The sequence below is a fragment of the Hyaena hyaena genome, unplaced genomic scaffold (assembly GCF_003009895.1).
Source record: "Hyaena hyaena isolate Hyena2069 unplaced genomic scaffold, ASM300989v1 scaffold_16, whole genome shotgun sequence".
NCBI classification, from domain to species: domain Eukaryota; kingdom Metazoa; phylum Chordata; class Mammalia; order Carnivora; family Hyaenidae; genus Hyaena; species Hyaena hyaena.
Window position 1 is genome coordinate 2,915,054 of NW_024080650.1, and position 26,053 is coordinate 2,941,106.

The 26,053-nt window shown below is 41.7% G+C and overlaps 1 protein-coding gene and 1 long non-coding RNA gene across 2 annotated transcripts in view; one reads left to right on the top strand and one right to left on the bottom strand.

Annotated features, from left to right (window-relative positions):
* The window catches only part of FERMT1 (fermitin family member 1), a 38,311-nt gene extending 12,326 nt beyond the window's left edge, over positions 1–25,985 (bottom strand). Inside the window, exons 1-9 of the mRNA XM_039224884.1 lie at positions 25,716–25,985; positions 22,142–22,310; positions 19,579–19,812; positions 16,661–16,807; positions 15,170–15,383; positions 13,380–13,482; positions 4,877–4,984; positions 4,330–4,461; positions 2,793–2,842 (exon numbers count right to left, since the gene is read on the bottom strand). Coding sequence (XP_039080815.1) covers positions 2,793–2,842; positions 4,330–4,461; positions 4,877–4,984; positions 13,380–13,482; positions 15,170–15,383; positions 16,661–16,807; positions 19,579–19,812; positions 22,142–22,292 — 1,139 coding nt within the window. The 5' untranslated portion in view covers positions 22,293–22,310; positions 25,716–25,985. The remainder of the gene's footprint in view (positions 1–2,792; positions 2,843–4,329; positions 4,462–4,876; positions 4,985–13,379; positions 13,483–15,169; positions 15,384–16,660; positions 16,808–19,578; positions 19,813–22,141; positions 22,311–25,715) is intronic.
* On the top strand, positions 5,723–16,652 carry LOC120226702. The gene is made up of 3 exons (XR_005527086.1): positions 5,723–5,918; positions 11,518–11,591; positions 16,509–16,652. It is a non-coding gene; the product is annotated as an uncharacterized LOC120226702 (long non-coding RNA).
* Positions 25,986–26,053: the final 68 nt, after the last annotated feature.

The window sequence follows — 26,053 nt, forward strand, 5'->3', positions numbered from 1 at the left end:
CCATGCTAGATTGTGGATATTTCCCTCCAGGTATTTTTGCAATTACATTTGCTAGGGCTTCACAGGTTTTGTGTCATGGCCAGTTTCTTTCTTTCTTTCCTTCCTCCCTCCCTCCCTTCCTTCTTTCCTTCCTCCCTCCCTCCCTCCCTCCCTCCCTCCCTCCCTCCCTTCCTTCCTTCCTTCAGAATTCTCTTATCATGTAAGGCATTTATATTTAGATCTACATCCATGGGTGACACAGGACTTGGCTCCATTTTCTCTAGAGAGACTTTTCATTTCTCCACACAGAACCCCATGCAGGGACGAGCTTACTGCTTCCTGTGGCTGATGGACAGTTTCTCTACTCCCTGTTAAACAGAGAAGTAAGCCCTTGAAAGTTTCTGTCATTAGACACAGGCTTCAGTCCTGCATCAGTCCCTTACAATAGGCCTAAAAGTTCATCTCCTATCTCTGCCCAGGGACTAAAATCCCAGCCCTAGCCCATGATAATCGATGTCCATGGCCCAAATCCCTCTTTGCACATGAGGCTTCATTTGTAGAATTAGGTTTCTTCTGTATTTCCTACAAACTGTACATTCCTAGTCTCACTTCAATGCTGTATTTACAATTCTCTTATTTTTACTTTATCAGGCACTCTGACGTATTTATGGCAAGACCAAAGTTTGTATTAGATTGGGTGCATTTAAATCAGTTGCTGGAAACTGAAGTCCAGTGTTTATACAGTGGGTTCAACTGATTTTGTTCAGGGAGAATAAAGAGCTTCACTGTTAAAGAAAAAGAAACAGTATAAATCAAAGGACTAGCTCCATGCTTTTCTACTGATAAGGAAAGGAGGCTCAAGGAAAACGAAGGGCCTTTAAGGGTCACACACACACCAGGAATAGAGCTTCAGGGGCACCTGGGTTGCTTAGTCGGTTAAGCGTCCGACTTTCGCTTGGGTCATGATCTCGCGGTTCGTGGGTTCGAGCCCCGCGTCGGGCTCTGTGCTGACTGCCAGCTCAGAGCCTGGAGCCTGTTTCAGTCTGTGACTTCCTCTCTCTCTGACCCTCCCCTGCTCACGCTGTCTCTCTCTCTCTCTCCTAGAAATAAAAAAAATAAATAAAAATATTAAAAAAAAAAAAGGAATAGAGCTTCATTCCCTGGTCTCCTTCCCCTCTTCCTGTGTCTCCTTTTTCTTTGCTTCCTTCCTCCTTCTCTTCCTCCCTTCCTTCTTTTCTTTTCTCTTCTCCTTTTTCTCTTCTTTCTTTTCTTTCCTTTTCTTTCTTCCATGAACTATATAATCTATTAAATTCAACACCTTCAGACTTTTGGTAGATACAGTGACCACCGTGAAACAGGAAGACAATTCTGTGAGCCTGAGCAAAGCAGTCACAATAAAGTGAAGTAGATGTAGGGCTCAACTTCTTAATATCCTCTCCTTCACTGAAAACATCTATAGGAAGGGAACTGTAGTTATCTGGTTTGTCAAGAGCTGGATTTGCTCTATACAGAGAACATGGCAACCTACCTTCTCCTTAGAATGGTTGTTTAAAATTATAAAGACGGATTTATGGATTCAAATGATTACTTTTTTTCTGTAGCTCTGGCTATATAACAATATGTGTGGTTGCAACCATTTATGCCACAAAAGTTAAATTAATGATCCTACTGTTTGAGACCACATTCCATGAACACATTGAAAAAAAAAGCAACCTGTAGAAACCCAGTGACAAATATTTCTCATTTATATCTGATTCACTGTTCACTTTTCCAAGTCTTGTTTTGCATCACATGTTACCAAAACCCACTTGTATTTCTTTTCAGGCCAACTGACCCAGTGAGGTGTTGGTTTGTTAAGAAAAGTCAACAAATCATAAAGTGAGAGGAGTAACTGATAGAACTTCAAAGGGATCCTATTCTTTTCATCTTAATACACTCTGGCACCGTCACAAATGTAGCAGTCCTTTCTTCCCACAAAATAAAAAAAACTTCTCTGCCTTTTTAACAGTTTCAGATTGATCTGAGGTGACTGGGGAGTTTATCAGAAGCACTTTAACAGGCAGAGGTAGCTAAACCGGGGTGACTACTCTATATAAGCACAGCACCAATGTTCTAGAGACAACTGATTTTTAAACCATGAAAGAACCTTCAAATGATGTCAAGTTTTGAGCCTCACAGATGACCATGACAGAAACTCCAGTCTATTATATATGTTCACTAATTGCTGATACCGCCATGTTTACACCACCATTTACTGAACATTTAAAAAATGTTTAATGTTTGTTTATTTTTGAGAGAGAGAGGAAGACTGCAAGCAGGGGGTGGGGAGGGTGGGTAGGCAGAGTCAGAGGGAGACACAGAATCTGAAGCAGGCTTCAGGTTCTAAGCTGTCAGCAGAGCCCGATGGGCTGGAACTCACAAGCCACGAGATCATGACCTGAGCTGAAGTTGGACACTTAACTGACTGAGCCACCTAGGTGCCTCCATTTACTGAACACTTAATGTGAGCCAGGTGCCATGCTCTATGCTTCATATATATTATTTCATTTAATTCCCCCCAAGAAACCCACGAGGAGGTATGTCTGTATTTTATAGTTCAGGAAACGGAGGCTCAGATACATGACAATGCCCTAGGTAACTCAGCTAGTATGTTGTTGAGCTAGGATTCAGCCTATGGTCTGTCTGATGCCAAAGCCCCTGCTCTTACCTTTGAACCATGAACCTGACTAATGAGGTTCAACTAAAATTCCTGGACTCTTTTATCTGCAAGGCTTTGTTATGAGCAATCCTTCTCCCCCTTTAAGGTGACTTACCTAAATAATTTGAGGTTATCTGCAAGTTGAGGGATATCAGTAATGTCCTCCTAAGGAAAAACAGATAATATTTCATAAGCAGTAATTAGGTGCTGTTGATACTCTATACCTGCACTGTCCAATACTATAGCCACTCATCCCATGGAGTTATTAAAATCTGAATTAATTAAAATTAAATAAAATGAAAAACTCAGTTCCTCAGTCACACTAACCACATTTCTAGTAGTTACCTCAGCGGTTGGGAAGTAGGTGGAGGCGGGGGGAGAAGGATGGGGCTTCTGGGTAGCTGGCAAAGTTCTAGTTCTTGTTTTGGGTGGTAATATGGGTGATAATTTAATACAAATTTGTTAAGCTACTGGTTGCTTTTTGTTTTTTCACTTTTCCGTTTGTGTCACAGGTCATGCAAATGAAAAAAGGGATGATAAAAACTGACCAAGCGCTACCCTTCAAGTAGAATGAGTTAGAAACTGCTACTTTTATGTACAAACAAAAAATTATACAGATTCTACCTCAGAGCCAGTAACTCTAGTTACATGTAGTTCACTGATTAACTTCTCACAAGGAATCTGGTTCAAAGTTCATTCTGCAATGTCCGTTGGTGCCTACCTTCTAAATGAAAAGCCTATTGTGTAGCCTCACATGAAAATATGAAGGCAGGGAGGAGGGAATTTTTCATTTATTTTGAGAAGGGTCATGGTGTATCTAGTTAGTGGAGGAAGTAGACAAAAGAAAATTCCAATTTCATGGGGCCTGTGTCTCCCATAAATGTGAGACAGAATTCTCACATGTCTCACATGTGAGACAGAAATTCTGAATGTCTACAGAATCTTGGCATTTAGTTTGTATAGAATATTTGCTTTTGCATTATACTAATTTCCCATTTTAAGGAAATTAATCATAAGTAAACATGCATTAAGTAGCTAAGAATATAGTGACTCATTTTAATGTTACTATTTATATTCAACTACAATGGATCTACCTGTCTGATTCAATGTCAATTAAACTAATATTTACTCCCATGATTTGAAGAAGTTAAACAGAAGGGTGGTACTCAATGAATGAATCAGATAGGAGAGGCATTCTGGTTATAAAGCTGCCATTTGGCCACATTTCATAGATAAGGAGACGATAAAATAGTTGTACTACTTTATGTTTCACCAGAAAGTTTTTGTTTATTTCCTGAAGTCAGAAGATGTCAGAAACTTCTTAGTGTCCTAGAATAAAGGCCCTCACTGTGTCCACCTTGCCCAGCTGCGGTGCATGATGTTTAGGTAGATTATAGGCTTTGTATCTGTAAAGCATCTTCAGCATTCTCACAGCTAGCCATGCCATGGACTGGGCGGTTCTCCCTAGACCTGAGAGAAGGGACTGCTTCCATATTCCTGGCATGGAGCTGGCTTAAGATTCTCTCTCCCTCTGCCCTTCTCCCTTGCTCGCAAATATTCTCTTATTTGAAATTAAAAAAAAAAAGCTCATTTAATATTTGTCAATCCATGAGCACACAGCCACAGTTCTGAGTTACCAGGAAAGTTCATACCAAGGTATTGTCCATTTTTCCACCTTCTAGAGTCACTTCCAAATTGGAGAGTGCTGCTTCTACTTCGTCGACCTCGGACTCATGTGTAAAATCCTGTGTTTCAGCCGACAATGACAGTTTGCTAATGTGATACTACAATGCAAACAGAGGTTTTAGAAATGTTATAAACCCAAATGAATCCATTAGCCATTTCTTCTTTCTGAAGGCAATCCCTCCACTCCCCCATAGTAACAAACATTTCCTGGAAGGAGATTTCTCTCCCGTGAAGGGAAAAAGACATTTTAATATTATTTTGATATTTATATTTAGTTGTGTTCAAACTTGATTCTTCTCCACCACTGGTTGAACCTGTAGTGAGGATAAGAATTGCGAGACTAATACCTTATATAAGATGGGCCTGTGTGTGGGTTATGAGACATATTTTAAATTTAAATAGACTCCCCTCATTTTCAGTTCTTTCTTCAAAGAAAAAACAGAATGAAGAAAGTGAAACTTTAAGAAAATGAATTTGTTTTCTTCCAGAGAAAAGGTACTGAAATTCCCATACCTGTAATGCTGCAAAGATCATCATTTCTTCTTCCGTGCAGTCAATTTCTTCTAAGAGAATGGCCCACCTGGCTTGTTCATAGAGTTGGTTTATTCGGACAGCATCATACTAAGGAAAGAAGCAGGTAGGTATGTGTGTGTTGGGGGTGGGAAATACCCCTCAGTACAAAAATCTGGAATAACTGAGGCCATGCCTTGTTAATCAGAAGCAATAAACTTGTGTTCAGATAAGTGAAGGGAATGCCTCTCTCTTTCCAATGCCTCAGTTCATTTTACTTCTGAACTTAGCACTTTCTCAAAATATTTTCCAGAGCATCTTCAAGGGGCCAAATAGACCCATCTCAGATTCCATGATTTCCTCCTCTCTTTTATCACCACTTCCACTGGAGGGAAAAACCATCACCACCATCCATCGACAGGACTCTCTTCATCTTGCAAAACTGCCACTCCGTATCCATTGTACTCCCCACAGTGAGTATACAGTTTACTATATCCTTTAAACAAAAGTCGAGGAGAGCATGGAGGAGGAACAGAAAGAGCGCCTAAACAGATTTATCACAGGTTGGTTAGCATTAGTTTATTTTTCCTTTTGCATTACCCTTATATACACTAGAAGAAAGGTGACAGGGATGTAAAAATGCCTAGCAAGCCCAAACCAGCAAGGAGCATTGCTGTGAGGTCAGCGGGAAATGGGACCTATCCCACAGGCACGCTCTTCCTCAGCAGTGCTAAAGCTGCTGGCCAGGCAAGACAAGTGCTAACCCAAAAGTGTGGTATTCCGGAAGTTGGAACACTAAGAACCTTAAGAAAGTCTGTCTTTGCTTTGTGAACTTCACTAGGTGTCATGGTACAGCTCAGGAGCTAGCCCCAGTATCCTCCCCGAACCCAAACAGAACACACGTGAGAATGTTCACAACAGTGTTACTCATGGCAACCCCTGACCAGAAACACTCCAGTGTCCCTCACCTGGCGAATGGATAAACAGAATGTAGGCCATGTGCACCAGCGGAGACCTCTGGGCAGTAAGAAAGAGCGTATTATTGGTATGTGTGAAAACACAGGGGACCTCAGAAACATGTTGAGTGAAAGAGGTCAGACGCACAAGATTATATACTGGAGGGTGCCATCTATGTGAAACTTCCAGGAAAGGCAAACCTCGAGATGGAAAGCAGACCAGTGGTGAGCTGGGAGCAAGGAGTGACCACAAATGGGGTAGAAGGAAACTATTTTGGGAGATGCAAAACTTTTTTGGATTGTGGTGATGGTTGCTCAACCACCAGAATGTACTAACAATCATTATTTTAGAATTTCGTGGCATAATACTGCAGTCAAAACACAACAACTAACTAAAGGAACTAGAGGCAGAGCAACAAGAACGCCCTAAACCCAGTAGAAGAAGAGAAATAGTAAAAATTAGAGCAGAAATAAACAACATAGAGACCAAAGAAACAATTGAACAGATCAATGAAACCAAGAGTTGGTTTTTTGAAAAAGTAAACAAAATTGACAAACCTCTAGCCAGACTTATCAAAAAGAAAAGAGAGAGCACCCAAATAGACAAAATTATGAATGAAAATGGACTTATTACAACCAACCCCTCAGAAATACAAGCAATTATCAGGGAATACTATGAAAAATTATATGCCAACAAATTGGACAACTTAGAAGAAATGGACAAATTCCTAAACACACACTCACTACCAAAATTCACATGGGAAGAGATAGAAAACCTGAACAGACCCATAACGAGTGAAGAAATCGAATCAGTAATCAAAAATCTCCCAACAAATAAGAGCCCTGGACCTGATGGCTTCCCTGGGGAATTCTACCAGACATTTAAAACAGAATTAATCCCAATTCTTCTCAAGCTATTCCAAAAAATAGAAATCGAAGGAAAACTCCCGGACTCATTTTACGAAGCCAGCATCACTCTGATTCCCAAGCCAGACAGAGATCCAGCAAAAAAAGAGAACTACAGGCCAATATCCTTGATGAATACGGATGCAAAAATTCTCAACAAGATCCTTGCAAATCGAATCCAGCAGCATATAAAAAGAATCATCCACCAAGATCAAGTGGGATTCATTCCTGGGTTACAGGGCTGGTTCAACATTCGCAAAACAATCAATGTGATACATCACATCAATAAAAAAAAAGATAAAAACCATATGATCCTGTCAATAGATGCAGAAAAAGCATTTGACAAAATACAGCATCCCTTCTTAATAAAGACTCTAGAGAAAGTTGGGATAGAAGGAACCTACTTAAACATCATCAAAGCCATCTATGAGAAGCCTTCAGCTAACATCATCCTCAACGGGGAAAAACTGAGAGCTTTCCCCCTGAGATCTGGAACACGACAGGATGTCCACTCTCACCACTGTTGTTTAACATAGTGCTGGAAGTCCTAGCATCAGCCATCAGACAACAAAAGGAAATCAAAGGCATCAGAATTGGCAAAGAGGAAGTCAAACTTTCACTCTTCGCAGATGACATGATACTCTACATCGAAAACCCGACAGACTCCACCAGAAGCCTACTAGAACTGATACAAGAATTCAGCCAAGTTGCAGGGTACAAAATCAACGTACAGAAATCGGTTGCATTTTTATACACCAACAATGAAGCAACAGAAAGAGAAATCAAGAAACTGATCCCATTCACAATTGCACAAAAAACCATAAAATACCTCGGAATAAACATAACCAAGGATACAAGAGATCTGTATGATGAAAACTATAGAAAAATTATGAAGGAAATTGAAGAAGACACAAAGAAATGGAAAAACATTCCATGCTCATGGATAGGAAGAATAAATATAGTTAAGATGTCATTACTACCTAAAGCACTCTACACATTCAATGCAATTCCAATCAAAATTGCACCAGCATACTTCTCAAAACTAGAACAAACTATCCAAAAATTTGTATGGAACCATAAAAGACCCCGAATAGCCAAAGTAATACTGAAAAATAAAACCAAAACGGGAGGTATCACCATCCCAGACTTTAGCCTCTACTACAAAGCTGTCATCCTCAAGACAGTATGGTATTGGCACAAAAACAGACACATAGACCAATGGAACAGAATTGAGAACTCAGAAGTGGACCCAAAAGTATACAGCCAACTGATCTTTGACAAAGCAGGAAAGAATATCCAATGGAAAAAAGACAGCCTTTTTAACAGATGGTGTTGGGAGAATTGGACAGCAACATGCAGAAGAATGAAACTAGATCCTTTTCTCACACCATGCACAAAAACAAACTCAAAATGGATAAAGGACCTGAACGTGAGACAGGAAACTATCAAAACCCTAGAGGAGAAAGCAGGAAACAGCCTCCTTGACCTCCACCGCAGCAACTTCTTACTTGAAACATCCCAAAAAGCAAGGGAATCAAGAGCAAAAATAAATGATTGGGACCTCATCAAGATTAAAAGCTTCTGCACAGCCAAGGAAACAACCCAGAAAATTAATAGGCAACCAACGGAATGGGAAAAGATAGTTGCAAATGACATATCAGATAAAGGGTTAATATCCAGAATCTATAAGGAACTCACCAAACTACACGCCCGAAACACAAACAACCCAGTGAAGAAATGGGCAGAAGATATGAACAGGCACTTCTCCAAAGAGGACATCCAGATGGCCAACAGACACATGAAACGATGCTCAGCATCCCTCCTCATCAGGGAAATACAAATCAAAACCACACTGAGATACCACCTCACGCCAGTCAGAGTGGCTAAAATGAGCAAATCAGAGAACTCTAGATGCTGGCGAGGATGTGGAGAAACGGGCACCCTCCTACACTGTTGGTGGGAATGTAAACTGGTACAGCCCCTCTGGAAAACAGTGTGGAGGTTGCTCAGGAAACTAACAATAGAACTCCCCTATGACCCAGCAATAGCACTGCTAGGAATTTACCCAAGGGATACAGAAATGCTGAGGCATAGGAGCACACGTACCCCAATGTTCATAGCAGCACTCTCCACAATAGCTAAAACATGGAAAGAGCCTAAGTGTCCATCAACAGATGAATGGATCAAGAAGATGTGGTTTATCTATACCATGGAATACTACATGGCAATGAGAAACAATGAAATCTGGCCATGTGTAGCAACATGGATGGACCTTGAGGGTGTTATGCTGAGCGAAATAAGTCAGGCAGAGAAGGACAAATATCATATGTTTGCACGTATAGGAGGATTAGGAGGAACTTGATGGAGGAGCAAGGGGGAGAAGAAGGGCGGAAATGGTGGGGGAAAGGGAGAGAGGCAAACCATGAGAGACTCTTGAATGCTGACAAAAACTGAGGACTGATGGATGTGGGGGGAGGGGGGGATGGGCATGGAGGAGGATACTTGTGGGGATGAGCACTGAGTGTTATGTGGAAACTAATTTGACAATAAACTATTTGTAAAAAAAAAAAAAAAAAACCACAACAACTAAGAAAAACCACACACAATGCACACCAAAAACCAAGCAACCTCTGCCCCTCCCCCACAGACCCTGCTTAATTAACAGTCTAAAGACAAAACTCCCAATAAGTATGGGCAGCTACTAAAATTTGTATTGGACTGTCATATCTGTCTGTCTATCTGCTGCCAGTCAGTCACGGTGTCTGCAGTCCTAGTGCAGTAGGACTTTTAGTGAGAGGAAGTTAAATGACCCGATAAGGCGTTCCTCTCCAATGCAGTCAGTAAATATTTTTTTTAAAATTTTTTTAATGTTTTATTTATTTCTAGGAGAGAGAGAGAGAGACAACGTGAGTAGGGGAGGGTCAGAGAGAGAGGGAGTCACAGACTCTGAAACAGGCTCCAGGCTCTGAGCTGGCAGTCAGCACAGAGCCCAACGCGGGGCTCGAACCCGCGAACCGCGAGATCATGACCTAAGCGAAAGTCAGACACTTAACCGACTAAGCCACCCAGGCGCCCCAGTAAAGATTTAAAAAAATTAACCAAAGCTTCCACACCTGAACAAACCTAATTCCCCCGCCACTCCTTCGAGGCCAAGTAAAATAGTTCCTTGAAAGAATATTGGTTAAACAAAAGTTACCTACATTTACAAATTGACACGAGGAGAACAGGATCTAGTAGAAGATGTTAGAAAGGACAGGATAAGCCCTGGCTCCTACTGCGGAACACTGGATTTCTCTGTGGCAGCCAGCAGAGCTCTGGATTTTCTTCTTTGGAGGCTTGTTCACGTTCCCCCTGGGGCTCTGGAATATCACAAGGTCCCAGGTTTTATGGGTCACTTACAGGCACCCTGACAAGGTCTTTTTCTCTTTGAGAACTCTGTCAGTGGTTTTCCTGGCTTAGAAACAAATTTTTCCCTTGGTGGGGTCTGGCTGCCCATGCCCTCTCCTTGGCCCTAGGTTTCCTTTGTCTTCGGGTTTACTGAAAATAGAAACCCCAGACTGGAAGCACAGGATTGGGATTTCTGTCACCTCCATTGCCTGAATCCCTGTTTCTCTCCCTCCAATCAATTCAGTGAACCCTCTCTCCTTCCACCCACCACCAATAACAAACAAATAACAAAGCCTGCCTCCCCAAGTTTCAGGCTCTCAGGAAGGAGGTACTATTTAGATCTAATCATCAAGGAGTCCCTGTTAGCTAGCAGGCAGCCTTCAGCGTCCTCTAGGATTCTTATTGAAACTGCCACGCCTTTATCTCTACTGAACATTTAAAAAAATACTGTGAATTATTGGAATTATAAAAGTTATTTCAATCCACACATTTAAATGGGGGCAAAATAATAGATCATGAAGGAATTCATTTTGAATGAATCCTAAAGGGACAAAATAATGGACAATAAAAAGTTAAGTCACCTTCCCTTCATTTTTCCCTACAAATGGTAGTTTCTCTATGGATTGTTTTTGTTCCTTGCTCTTTTTCACTCAATAATATACCTTGAATACATTCTACATCAAAAAAAAAAAAAAAAAGCTGACTCAGTCTTCTTAGCAACAGCACTATATGGATGTATCATAAGGTCTTGAACCACTTCCCTGCTGATGAATGTTTAGGTAGTTTCCAGTTTTCTTACTCAAATAATGCAGCAATAGCTGTTCCTGTGCAGACATGTTAATTCACATATTTGTTGAGTAACTGTGGTATAAATACCAAGGAGTGGCTTTGCTGGGTCAAAGCTATGTAGCATTGTAACTCTGATACATATTGTCAAACTGCCTTCCATAGGGACCAGGTTAATTTGTACTCTGACTTATAGTCAGTGTATGAGAGAGCCATTTTCCCAACACTCTTGCTAAGATAGTGCATGAAACTTTTTGATCTTTGCCAGGATAGGGCTAAAAGTCATTGTAGTTTCTTTTCTGTGAACTACATGTTCACTTCCTTTGCTCATTAGTCTACTGGGTTGTTGGCCTTTTTATTATTTATTTCTGGGAGCACTTTATTAGGGGAATTAACCTTTTGTTTGTATGTGTTGCCAAGACTTTTTCACTTTGTATATAGTTTTTTGGCATGCATAAGATTTTCATTTTTTATGAAAATGTACCAATGTTTTCTTTTATGGATGCTGGGTTTTGCATTTTTAAAGTATATTATTTTTGAAATTTTATATATTCTAGTATTTTTGTATATCTGAGATTTTAATCAGTACCTGTTACCTTGGTTCTACAGCCTGCCTGTGTCTCTCTTCTGAAAGCTGGAGAAGAGAGGCTCTCTGAGCCTACTGCACAATTTGGTTCCCATTGGTAGGTTGCCTTGTCAGTTTTACATTGGTTTTATGGGTGACGTCTTTGTTCTTCTAGAATTGGTTGTAGATTCTATGATAATATGAACCACATCTTAAATTTCTGTACCCCCCCATCAGCACATAGTATGAACCTTAAATTAGGTTATATTTATAGCATTCCGTACTTTAGACAGGGGGAGAAATGGAACTCTAAAGTGGTTGGGGATCACTATTCCTGTGCCCCGAAGCCTGAGTCTTCCTGTCACCTTTGGGTTGACAGCTTCTATTTGGCTGTTAGATTTGAATAAGTTTTGTTCATGGGCCATGTAGAGAGAACTGCTTTCCAATTAAGCAAACATGATCATTCACAGTGCCCTTGAAAAACATCAAAACAAAAAATTCCCTTCCCTTTTACAAGAAGCCATAGAGTAGTTTCTCCTGAAGGTTTCATCAAAGAGCTAGAATTTGCTCTTTCGCCATGATTCAGGGGAAGTTATGCACTCCAGACACAAGCTAACGAGCTAGGTCCATGGGCATTGAGTTGGATCTAAATCAAAGACTGAGCAGGAGCTCTACAGAAATGACCAGGAATAGGGCTTATTTTGAAGAAGATGCCAGTTAAGGAAGAAGTGGGAGTGGAGATGTGTCTTTGAAGACCAGACTTCAAATCAGGATCAAGAAGACAGTGCCATGAGAGGCAAAATCACCACTTTGCATGAACAAAGGTCTACACAGAAGAGGTGGCCTGAGGTGTGCTCCTCAAACAGGTGCCCGGCAATGAACAGAAAAGAGCAAGAAGCATGAAACTGGGATAAAACCACCTTGTGCACTTGGAGGCCTGGTGACTCAGTTTATATTTTCTACATTTGCCTGGTTAAGTGCTGACTTACAGCTCCACAAAAGGGCCAAGCAGGGGTGAGGAAGGGGCAGAAATTCAGAGGATTTATTTCACTACTCAGTTGTCCTAGTAAACTTCAGGTGGCAGGTGTGCACTTAATGGGAGTTGGTGGCCAGCTGGGATCTTTATTTATACAGATGGTCCCTCTTTCCTGCAGTGGGGAGTGTGGTGTGCACTATCATGGGGCTCATTCATGAGAACCTGCTCTTTTTTTTATTCTATTTCTGGAGAGAGTCTTTTTATTTCTTGGGGTGACTTTAGCCACTTCTGTTTGTTGTATTGCATTCTTTTTTTGTTCTTAAACAGTTTATTGTTAAGTTGGTTCCCATATAACACCCAGTGCTCATCCCAACAAGTGCTCTCCTCCATGCCCATCTCCTCCCTCCCCCCAACACCCATCAGCCCTCAGTTTGTTCTCAGCATTCAAGAGTCTCTCATGGCTTGCCTCCCTCCCTCTGCCCAACTATTTTTCCCCTTCTCCTCCATGGTCCTCCATTAAGTTCCTCCTAATCCACCTATATGTGCAAACATATGGTACCTGTCCTCATGAAAACCTGCTCTTAAACTTGGCTTGACACTCCTTCCTTCTAAGCATTAAGGATTCCAGCTCTGTGGGCCACTCTCCTCTTATTCATTTGTTTGTGTTGATGGAGACGGGCAGTGCACACTGCTGGGCAGGAAGACCCTGACAGACTCTTGCTAACTCAGGGGCAGCTGACCACACTTGCCAGAAACTAAAAGACGAACATCCAAAGACAGTATGTATACATTGACTGTTCTAACCCTACAGAGCGAAACAGAAGATTATACAGATTAATCCTACTTCTGATAACTAAGTCACTCAATTTTACACTTCCATGCATTCACATTAAAAAAAAAAGGAGAGAGAGAAGAGAAAAGATATCTTACTTTTGGATTCAAGTCAAAAAAAGTGTAGTATTTAAATCGTAACAGCAGCTGTTCATCCTCCTGGATGCCTTGTTCCATAAGGGAACGGGAGGAGTCCAGCCAACTAGAAAACAACAGGATCAGTTTTAAAAGTTGATCAATTTTACACACATGTTACAATGTTACATAATATGTCTGTATACATACTTAAGTTTATATACATGCATTTACATTTATATACATATACACATATATGTAAACGTATATGTGTATGCGTATTTCCTTAAACAAAGTCCGATAATATAACCAAAAACTTGTAAGGGAGAGGACTTGATAATAACTTATATCTGCATTTCATTTTATAGCTTTTACAACTTTCCAGGTGCTTTTTGTATATAGATCTTGTTTACACAGATAATTCAAAGGAACCCAGTGAAGGAGCCAAGGCAGTTCTCATTTTCTCAGTTTTATAGGTGAGAAAATGGAGTTGTAGGGACATTAAGTGATATGTTCAAGGTCATGTGCCTTGTCGTGGAGCCAGAATGAAAATCTGTACCTGCTGACTTCCTGCACAGCCTCTCCTCTACACCAGCTGGTCCGACTCAACGCTGGGTCTATCTTATTGTCCAGAACTTTCTGTAACAATGGAAATATTCTATATTGTCCTGTCCAATAGAGTATCCACTAGTCACATGTGGCTACTGAAGATTTAAATGTGGCTAGTGCCACATTTTAATTTTAATTAAATTCATATTTAAATGTAAATATCCACATGTGGCTGGTGACTCCTGTACTGGGTAGTACAGTTCTAGAGTTGAAAAATAAATACTGGGTAATGGTGAGGGGTGGGGAATGGAGATGAAAAGTTAACAGCAGAACGAGGCAGGGATGAGTGGCGTCCAGTACCACAGAATGAAAATGGTTTGAATGTCTATTATAACAGGCTTTGCGGGGGGGATATAAGGATGACTGAGATGCAATCTCTGTCCTAAAGGAAGTGACAGTCCAGTGGGGGAGAGTGAGCATCAAAAGGCAGGAAAATGGTGACACGGGAGCGAGTAAGTGTCAGAACAGGAGTGCAGGGGCGTGAACTCATCCAGGATGGTGGTTTTGAGAAGGAGGCAGTAGATGGCTGGGTCTTACAGGACAAGCAGGGGCTGGGTCGAGCAGGAAGAAAGGAGAAGAATCCTGGAGCAGAGCAAAGGTAGTGGTAGAAAGTGTGTGTGTGCGTCGTGGGAGGAATGGGGCATGTGAGCGCATGGGATGGAGACATCTGCTGGCCAACTCTCACTGGGGGTAGAATGCTGTGAACAAACTTGACTTTACTTGGTGAACAGTGGGGACTGAAAGAAATGGTGGTTTGAGAAGTAGTCTGAGTGTATTTTCTGAGATGACTTCAAAGCTTGAAGCACTCACTCATTCAAATACTTAACAGGAGAGAGACATGGTGTCCCACAAAAGGCAATGCAGGCCAGGTGGGCCCCCTTGGGTCTCCCCACTGCTGCATGGGACCAACCCACTTATAAACTGCTCTATATCCCTGCACATCTACAGGGACGAAGAAGTAGTATTCACGTAGGGCAATCCATTGAGTTACCTGAACACATAAATGTTGCCATACTTCAAATGTACTGCAATGACCAATGGTGGCATTTCTCCCTTTTGTAGCCAAAATCAGCACTGATCTTTGCCAATAGTGTCCAATTCCCAGGCATGCTAACTAAACAATCCCCTCTCCCCCACCTCTGTGCCATCTCTCTTACTGTATCAACATCAATTTACAGAGAAGGAAAACGGAGCCATGTCCTTACCCTGAGTTAAGCTTTGCTTTGTCAACCAGAGACCGAGGCTGGTACATATCAGCCAATGCTTCTGGTGACTGGGGGGGTTGGCTGAATGCGAGGATGTTGCAGTTTTGTTCAGTCAAAGGGCTGTCACTGAACCACGTCATGGTGGATGACGCCGGCGTTCCACTGATGGGATCATACGTGGGCGTCATGGTTTTACTGTATAATCCAGGACTTACTGCAAGGCAGAGGCAAGCATGCACTATGACATGAGAATAAGGGGGAGGAGTCTTTGGGAAAATAAATACTAACATTGCTTATACTAAAATGGATTTTGAATTTAAATGTTTGCAGTATTTACAGTAAGGAGATGAGTCATGATAGGGGAAACATTTTTAGCTCCTGGGGAGGCTGAGAACTCACAGGCCACAAAAGCTTCCAAAACTAACCCAGACAAATGTTGGGGACTATCTCCTTCTCAATAATTCAAAATTCTATTTGGGGCACCTAGGTGGCTCAGTGTGTCTGACTCTTGCTTTTGGCTCAAGTCATGATCTCATATGACTTTGCGAGTTCAAGCCCCACATTGGGCTCTCCACTGGCAGTGCAGAGCCTGCTTGGGATTCTCTCTCTCACTCTCTCTCTCTGCTCTTCCTAGTCATGTTCACACACACACTCCCTCTCAAAATAAATAAACTTACCCTCCCTCCCCCAATTCTATTTCGGCAGTAAGTTTTGGCACCATTAGAAAACAGAAGACCTTACAGAATGCATGTACAGACCATAGTTTTGGGCAAATCCTTTAAACAAATGACAGCACTTGCCAATTTTAAGAACCTGGCTAGTTGATGGCTTATAAATCATGTGGTCTGTGTAAGGAAAGGGCAAATAATCCCTTTTACTCTTTGCATTGGGATATACTCTGCAAGAAAATCTCTGATATTACAAGCAAGCTAGAGATTGATTTGTATTTATATAAGAAGACAAGGATAATGTCTTTCCAGAATTTCTACCTGCCCTCCTGTTACATGCCCAATGCAAAATTTAAATTGAATTCAGGAAAGAGTCACATGAAGATAGAATTAGGAAAAGTATATTTGAGTGATCCAACTAATCGCTTTTCCCTTCAAATTCACAGCCAATTCTCCTGAAGTTTTGCATTCATCAGCAACATTATTTAACACAATTAAAATAATGAGCTATATAGCAAGTAGAGCACATGACTCTTGATCTCAGGGTCGTGAGTTTAAGCCCCATGTCAATCATGGAGCCTACTTAAAAAAAATAATGAGCTATAAAACAAACCTTGTTAAAAAAATTCTTTGAGTTATAAAATTAATTGCATATCTTTTCCTCATCACAGGAATCCTGCAATTTTAGTCCTTCATTGTTTGGGGGAGAAAAAGGGAGGGAAGAAGAGAAAGGAGGAGCTGAGGAAGGAGACTTCTTGGGATTTAAGAAATCCCTGGATTCAAGCATGAAATAAAACAACAAAACACCTGTCACGAATCATACCTGGTGGACCTGAAGTTGTTGGAGACCCCTCCAGATTTAAAATATCTTCAATTATGGGCTCCTTGTTAGTTTTGTCTTTCTTTTTCTTCTTTTTAAAATAGTCACCAGAAGGCTTTAACAAGGAGAGTTCTTCTGATCTTCTAATATCTAATAGACACACAAATAAATATAAAGAAGAAAGGAAAAGAGTAAAAAGAAAATTCCTTCGAAGACTCAGAGTCATGCTGGGCATCTGAAATCATTTCTCAGGAAATTCCTGAGAAGTAAATGGAACTAAATTGCATCCCTTTGGAAGAAATAGATGGGTGGGGGAGAGGGGTCAAAGATTGGAAGGAGATTTAATCTAATAAAATTTCTAGTTGTTTTTTAATTTATTATGAAAATATTTCAGACATATCCAAAGCAAAGGGAATAGTATAATGGCCTCCTCATGCTTTCATCAGCCAGGTTCAACCACTATAAGCATTTAGTTATAATTTCCCCTCCCTCTCTTTTTTTCTTCAGTTTTTAAAAAAATAACAACCAAGACCCCCACCATTTTCTTTCTAGAACATAGATCCTGAGAGCCTTTCCCTTACACTGTGTGCAATTGGTAATTTTATTCCTGTGGCAGACAACATCTGTGTCTTGCCCATCTCTTCTGGGCCCTCACCACTTCACTGCACTCTGACCCAACTTCCAGTGGCAGCAAGGACAAGCATCTTTCTGCCTGAGGCCTTGCTCTGGATGCCAGAGTCTGCACTGCCCAGATGCTGATTCAACAGGCCTCACAAGTTCAGAGAATTAACACTTCCAAAAACAGCCCCCAATGACTGACATGAGGGTATATTAATACCCCCACTCCCTCACCCCCATTGGGTGGAATAGTTCTGAGCCATTTTTACATGGTCTCCCAGAGGCTCCCCAATTGCCCCAAGTGTGATTTGATTGGTGACACTCTTACTGGTGGCCTTTTCTTTCCAGTCTTCGTCACCCGCAACCAGTGTTTTCTGGAATCACCTCCTCCCACTCAAATAAATGTACTTGAATTCTTATCTCAGGGTCTGCTTTTGGAGAACTCAAACCAAGATGATTCCCATTTTTCTCCCTTAGTCCAATATATTTATAACTGCCATTGCTAATCAGAGCTCCTGATAACCACGAGCCACACTGAGGTTCTATATGATTCCAAGTGAAAGCCAAGGAATATGGATGTTAGAGTCTGTGAGCAGCTTTCTGGGAGGCAAATGTACTGATTTCTTAGGTCCTGCCATTTCTAAAACATTGCTTAGTGCTGAGGCTGAGGCTAGCAGTTCAGCTCCGTCCTTTCCCCCTATAACTAACGATGCTTGATTGTCAGGTTGCGACACACACCTGTGCCCATTCCAAGTGAATAATTTATATATGAGACTTGGCGATGAATCAGAATTTCCAGTAGAAGCATTAGAAAAAACAAAACAAAACAAAACTGTCTCTAAGCCAAAGATTGGTGTGTTGTTATATCTTTGTGCGAAAACCCATCATATTGCTCAATCTGATTTAGCTTCAATAAAACAGATATTAAAAAAAAGTGATTAAAAATGGCAAGTTGAGCCCTTTAGAACTACTATGAAGATATCTGGAAAAGAGAAGAACATATGACTGCTTCTGTATACTTTGAAACCTCAAGTTTTCAGTCCCAGCCATGTGTGTTTCCAGTCTCTGTGGACTGGGCTTTATTTAATCATTTACTTTGTTTTCCAATCCTCATTGTAATAGTACTGAAAACAGGGTGCCCTAGGTCTTGCCATTTGCCCACCATGTTCCAGGGGCACTGCTGGTGAGTTCTGTAATGGAAGGTTCCATTCATTTGTTCACTTAACAGTTAACGAGCAGCTAATGTGTGCCGGGCATTGTGTAGGTGTTAGGAACACGGGAGTGCTCAAGTAATGGCTTCTGTCTTCACCCTATTTAATACCATACCAGCCCCCACTGCCCACTGGACTCCTAATCCTGCACATACTGTTACAGCTTTTCTTTTTTTCTCTACCAAATATCTCCTTTTAACATCTTGTTTTTAAATTAATTTTTACATTTATTATTTATTTTCTGCTTCTGTATCCTAGAATGTAAGCTCAAGAAGGGAAGGGAGTTTGGCCCATTTTTATTGTTAACCAATCTCTAGCACTCACCACAATGCCTGCCTAATCAATATATATTTATTGAAGGAATGAATGGATAGTTTAATGGGGAAGAGAGATCACTCACTCATATACTGTATACACTATATTCAAATGCTGAATCTTAGCCTTGGAACCAGAGAATGTACCTACACGCTTTCAAAAACTATAAAACAAGAACCATGATTCAGGGCTTACTTCCATTATTGAAATTCCACAAATAAATGGGTTGGGTAGTGTTGTCCCTAATGACTGTTAAAGCCATGGGAATTAGTTTTCAATCCACAATCAAGTGTACTTTTCTGCTTAAACTCCACAAATAATTTTTGTGGATAGAGAATTTACTGGAGCCAAGTGTTAGTAAAGCAGTTAAGACACTGCAATACCATTATCTCAAAATCAATAAAGATATATCAGCTCTATGGTGGTAATGATATAACAGAACTCTTTCTTGTTTGTCTTAAATATAATGATGATATTACTATAGCTTATAGCAATGAATTTGTTTTGGGGGGGGGATCTTAATGGGTTTGTTTCTTCTGCTTAAAGACCTCTTTTGAAATAGTTTTAAGCTTTGTGGAAGTGAATCTGATATACTTCAATACTCCATTTGGTTTAAATTTACACGGCTAAAGTCCCAAGAACCAGGCTTGAAAAGTATGCTTCCTAGTAAGGGAAATGTTCTATAAAGCCAAACGCTTGCAGGCAGAAAGCACACATATTTTCCTGCTCTCCTTTGCTAACAGTCCAAAGGGCAGAGGGCCCCTCTGGGGTACTCACTCAGGATTTTGCAGATATCACTGACAGCTTTAAAAACCACAGCTGAGAAGCTGACACGCAATCTCACTGTCTTCACATTTGGCAGGCGGAGGCGAAGCGTTTTATGCTGAGGGGTGAAGAGAAGCTTTGCATCTGCCTGGACTCCATATTTGTCCAGAGTCCAGTGCGTTTTCAGAAGCCAGCAATGCTTTTGTTCCCACCAAAAGGCAAAGTCTGACCAGTCTTGGGATATGTCTGCAAACATGAAAAATACAACGAAGTAAAATAAGAGAGAACTTTAGAGTCCATCCATTGTATGCAAGAGCTGAAATAAACAACTGGTCTTCAACTCCCCATCTCCTTTTACAACCCAAGGCTCAACAAGCCTCGGCCCCTCTTCAAGGTCTCTAAAGTGGGGTGGGTAGAAAACAGAGCCTGAACCTTATCACAATTATATTTAGATACAGTGGAAGGAGTAGACGCATACAAATTTTGTTCATGATGAGATGCTGAAGTTCTCTTCCCTTAAGTCCCTTAGTGCCATGGTCCTTTCTGGGAAGGCCAGGAGCATCTGACTTTAATCAAGATTATTTCACTACTAGAAATGAGTCTTTACACCATGGGATCACAATGGGGATATCAATAACTCTCAAAGTCTGCACGGAAGGACTGTAAAGCTGACATTTCACCCCCTCTCTATACTGTCCAGCTCTTTTAACAGTACCATCAGATTCCCAGTTTCCAAAGTATTTCTATATCGAAATCAGCCGAGTATTGCCTTTCTCTCAATGTCACCATCAACATTCTCTCTCCTCCTTCAATGCTGGCATCAAAGTTGAATCTTTTCCCTTTGTCAATGTTGAATCAATATTCAATCTTTTATTTTCTAAAAAAAAATGTTTCTCTCATTCTGTCACTTTATGTTAGATTGAAAACCTTTCTTTTAATGCTGTTAGTAGAAGTATAAATGCTATAACTATTTTAGAAAGTCCTATTATTCAGTAATTCCTCTCCAAGCTCTAGTGCAACACAAATGCCTATATATACTCCCCAAAAACATGTACTGTAGCAGCCCTATAGTCCAACCCAAATCCCCATCAACAGGATAAGTAATGGCATCATCATACGATGGAATATGACACAGCAATAAGAGAAAATGAACCAAAACTATATGCAATATGGGTAAATCTCACAGACATAATGTTAAGTGAAGGAAAACGGATGCATAAGAGTATATCCTGTATGATCCCACCTACATACAGTTTAAAAACAAGTAAAATTATTCCTATCGTGTTAGAATTCGAGGCAGTGGTTACCCTTGGTGGGGCAGTGATTGGGGGGGGTCATATATGATACTTGGGTTGGGGAGCCAGTAACATTCTCTTTCTTGATCTGAGTGGGTTACATGACTATGAAAATTTGTTGAGCAGTACACTTATGATAGGTGCACTTTTCTGTGTATACATTATGCTTCAAGGAAGACTTACTAAAAAATATTTTTTTAATTAAAAAAATTTTTTCTTGGGGCATCTGGGTGGCTTAGCCAGCTGAGCATCTGATTTTGGCTCAAGTCATGATCTCATGGTTTGTGGGTTCAAGCCCTGAGTCAGGCTCTGAGCTGTCAGCACAGAGCCTGGAACCTACTTTGGATTCTGTGTCTCCCTCACTTTCTGCCCCTCCCCTGCTTCTGCATGCATTCTCTCTGTCTGTCTCTCTCTCTCAAAAATAAACATTAAAATTTTTATTTTAAATTTTATTTCTTTATATTTTAGAGAGAGAGCATAAGTGGGGGAGAAAGGATGGAGAGAGGGCAGAGGAAGGGTGAGAGAGAGAAAGAGAGAGAGAGAGAGAGAGAGAGAGAGAGAGAGAATCCCAAGTAGGCTCCATGCTCAGCACAGAGCCTGATGTGGGGCTTGATCCCACAACCCAGGGATCATGACCTGAGCTGAAATCAAGAGTCAGATGCTCAATCGACTGAGCCACCCAGGAGCCCCTTACTCAAAAACCTTGATCTCATTAGTGCAAATGAAATGCGAACATCTGGACAAACTAGATAGAAATTAAAAACAGATAAAAGAAAACAGAACACTATTAAATTCTAGGACAATCATGTTGATTCCTGATGTGAAGACTCTGACCCTTAAGACTTCTCTGTCTTTCTTTAAACAAGGAGAGTAGCAAATGGTAGCTTTGTGTGAAATGATACATTAGCATTGAGCTGAGTTTATCACTGAGCAGTTGAACAGAGAACTGACAGAGCAATTTAATGCCATGCCACCTAACGTCACCTCAGATGTCACCAGTGGAATGGGCCTGTGGAAACATGGTTTCCTAGCTACTAGGGAGCTTTAGTTTGCCACCAAAGACTAAAGTTTTTACAAAGGTGGCTGGGGGTTCAGTTCATGGCTTTTGCAGGATATTCTATTTCTCTTCCTCCTGTGGAGAGGGTGCTTGCTCTCTGGGCCATCATAAGATACATAAGCAGAAAAACTTAGATGATCAGACAGCTTAGATTAGCCATTTACTGTTAGTGCAACAGAGAGGGTTTCAAATGTAGGGAAACCATGAAGAAACCGGCACTTACTGATCTGTTCTACTAACTTGAGCATCAGCCCCCCAACATGCAGGTCTCCGGACACTCTCAGAGTGACGTCTTTCTGCTCCTCCTCATTCGGATGGTCAACCCTGACAACGAGCTCCCAAGAAGCAGATGCAAAGTCCGTGGATGAGAGCATCGTGGCAAAAGCAGGTGTCTGCCAACCAAAGGTGAGACACAGATCAGAATGTGAGAAGGAATCCGGAGCTCGCCAGTATGTCCCGCAGGGCAAAACTGTTTTCCATTTTGACCTCTTCTTCAGAAAGTCTGCAGGGTTCCCAGTGCTCAGTATTAAATTTAATATCTGAACTTTGAAGGAAAAAAGTCTTATAAATTCTCAAGGTTTACAGATTTATGTAACTATCATTCTATTCCTGCAGGACCACTTGCCTATTTATTTTCTGTGCCTGCCCAATGCATCAGTCTTCATTTTCTATCTTGATGGACATTTCTTGACTTTCTCTGAACTAATGTGGTAATAGGCAACAAATCATGGCAACCCTTGATATCTTTTTAAACAATCACCTTCATGGAAATATAATTTGCATGCAATAAAATGCACAGATTCTTTTTTGAATATAGTTGACAATGTTACATTAGTTTCAGGTATATAATATAAAGATTCAACAACTCTAAGTTATGCTATGCTCACCACAGAAATGCAGATTTTAAACAATGCCTTTGTTATATACAAATGATGCCTCGATAAAGTTTATTTTAGAAAAGGATGCCATTAAAATCTTTATCTCTCTACCTACTTATCTATATCATTCCATTCCTCCTACAAATATTGATGACATCTTCTGGTATGAAATTTTTTAAAAAGTATAGCAGGGGCACCTGGGTGGCTCAGTTCATTGAGCCTACAACTTCAGCTCAGGTCATGATCTCATGGTTTGTGGGTCTGAGCCCCATGTTGGGCTCTGTGCTGACAGTTCAGAGCCTGGAGCCTGCTTCGGATTCTGTGTCTCCCTTTCTCTCTCTGACCCTCCCTTGCTTGCGCGTGCTCTCTCTCTCTCTCTCTCAAAAAATAAATAAATGTTAAAAAAAGTATATCAAAATAGTTTCTATTTTGGTCGTATAAAATGTAGTTTTACCTTAAATGCGTATAAAGATATAGATCATTAATAATTATTGCCAGGTATTTGATTTACTTGTGTTACCATTTTATATTATACAGAAGTTGATGAATTCAGTGCATCAATTAAGTTTTTTTCTGGCAATAGACTGAAGGAGTGACACACAAAGCCCACTCTTCAAAACACAGATGGGTTGAGAACTTCAGACTCAGAATATAATTTTCCTCTCATTTGAGGAACAAGAATAAAAATGAGCTAACTCGTATCAAAACTGATGATGTTTCAGGAGGAAATAGGAACACTGGAATCCAGAACTGGGTGAACCTAAAACGATGGCTCTGTCTTACTTATAAAACAGAAAGCATGTGATACTACCTCTCCTGGCTAAAGATTTAAAATAAAAGTCAGGCCTTTAAATGATTCACATCTTTCCCCCTTTACTACGTAGAGACGGCTTATAAGAGATCCATGTTTCCAAAAGGTCTATTTTTGAGAAACATCAGTGCACTCAAACTCCTAAGAAGGAGCTTCTCCAATGGAAAGTGCACAAGTCCGCTGGGCATCTATTAACACTGGGCATCTATTAATTCTGTTCAGTAGGTCTGGGGTGGACGTGGAGACCCTGCATTTATAACAAGTTCCAGGTGATGCTGGTCTGTGGCTCACACTTTTGAGTCCAGACAATGACATGAAAAATCAGCTCCAGGACTCAGTCCCTCCTTCAATCTAGCCAAATCGATATTAAGCCAGGGACTGTGGTGATATCTGAGGAACATTATTTTTAATAATAAGTAATAATGATATCACCAGTGTTATACCACTTTTGTGTACATTTGAAACTGTTCACATTTTAAAGCATCAGAGAATCAAAATACACAAAAATGATACACTGCAAATCTGAACAGGCTTAGGACAGACTTTATTTGCTCAAATCAAATTTAAGAGTTTAGAAGTAGCGCTTTGTGTTTTTATGACCAGAAGGATCCCAGTGATGTAATGCTTGTACCTCTGCATTCACAGTGGCATATATGGACACCTCTTGCATGGGCAGTGAATGCTATGCCATCGGGCCTAAACTCTCGCTTCACTGTCATCAGCAGGCTCAAGTATCATTTAATATGTACTTAGCTGGTGATGTACTCTGTGTGAACCACGGAGTATGTGTTATCTCCTTTACCTGCTCAGCAATCCCATTTAGAAATGAGGAGACTCAGGCTCAGAGAGGTTAGCCAACTTGTTGGAAGTCACACAGCAAGATAGATGGTGGAGCCCAGATAGAAATCCAGATCTTTGTAACTCCAAACCGTCAACCACTACACGGGGACATGTCCTTGACAAAGATGCAACACCGATATGATATGAAACTTACAACCACAGGGGTTAAACTCTCAGGAACCTTCACTAAGTGTTTCTACTAACATCTTTCCCAGTGAGGAGGTAGTAGAGGTAACTCCATAACATGACATTGAACTATTTGACTTTAAGACCCTCACAATTTCTACAATGCTATGGTTTGAGGTTTAGGTACTTAAAAAATTTGTACTTTAAAGTGACTTCTCACTGCTTGTTTCATGAGTATCAGTCATAGGTCTCTCTTTTCCTAACCAGGGCAGTCAAAACACTTCTCACCTAGGCAATATATGGTGATTCCCTGACAGCGAAATTCAGGCTAAAATTAGACAATCTGGTTTCCCCACATTCCTCTCCTATCTTTCTGCACCTTCATTTTTGAGTGAACTTCTCATCTGCAGCAAGCTGTTACTTGTTGAGGAGAGCAGCAAACTCCAACTGGGAAAGCACATCCAAGGAGGCCAGAACGGGAAGCAAAGTGCACCAGCCGACCTGTCTTCCCTGGGAGAAGCCCATTTGTCCACCTTGCAAACAGAAAATTCAAGAAAGAAGGACAGACGGAGAGGCAGACAGCCAGCCAGACAGAAAAACGAGGGAAATAGCCCCTGATGTCGGTCCAAAGGCCACTGGGCCTGTCCGTTGCCAGCCCTGCAGGGTCCTGGGGCCAGGGAGAGTGTGGTGGGTGGATATAAACCTGCCCCTTGACCCACAAGCGCAGTCCCCGCGGCTAGACAGAGGGTTTATTTTGCGAGGCCAGATGCACAAGGCCGGAGAAAGTGGTCCCATGCAAGGACGTTATTATTACTTTTAAAATGTTTTATTTATTTCTGAGAGAGAACAGCGTGAGCAGGGGAGGGTCAGAGAGAGAGAGAGGAAGATACAGAATCTGAAACAGGCTCCAGGCTCTGAGCTAGCTGTCAGCACAGAGCCCGACGCGGGGCTCGAACCCACAAACCGTGAGATCATTACCTCAGCCGAAGTCGGACGCTCAACCGACTGAGCCACAAGGACGTTATTTTTAAGTAAGCAGCTATTTACGTGCAAGGGGCTGCAGAAAGGAAGAGACAGGGGTTTCGGGCATCTGCGGTGCACGTTACAGCCCCCCCGTCCGCCCCGCAGCCCTCGGTCCCCACCTGCTTTCCGGGCGCTGGTAGAGGGCAGCCTCGCGGACGCGCACGTGGACGCCTGAGCCCCCAGAACCCGCGCGGAGGCGCCCCAGGCCGGGCCGGCGCGCCAAGCGGTCAAAGCTGGCGAAGCGGAGCGCGGGGACCGGCGTTCGCGGACGCGGCGGCTCGGCGGCGCTGGGTCCGCCAGGCTGCGCGCGGCCGCTGCAGGGACGCCTCGGTGACCTCCCGCCGGAGCTCGGCGCCCGCCACCAGCGGGACGCGGGGCGCCGGGTGCGCGGTCCCCGCCCTGCGCGGCTGTGCGGCTGGGCCGACGCCGGCGCGCGGCGGGCAGGTGAGGGCACGCC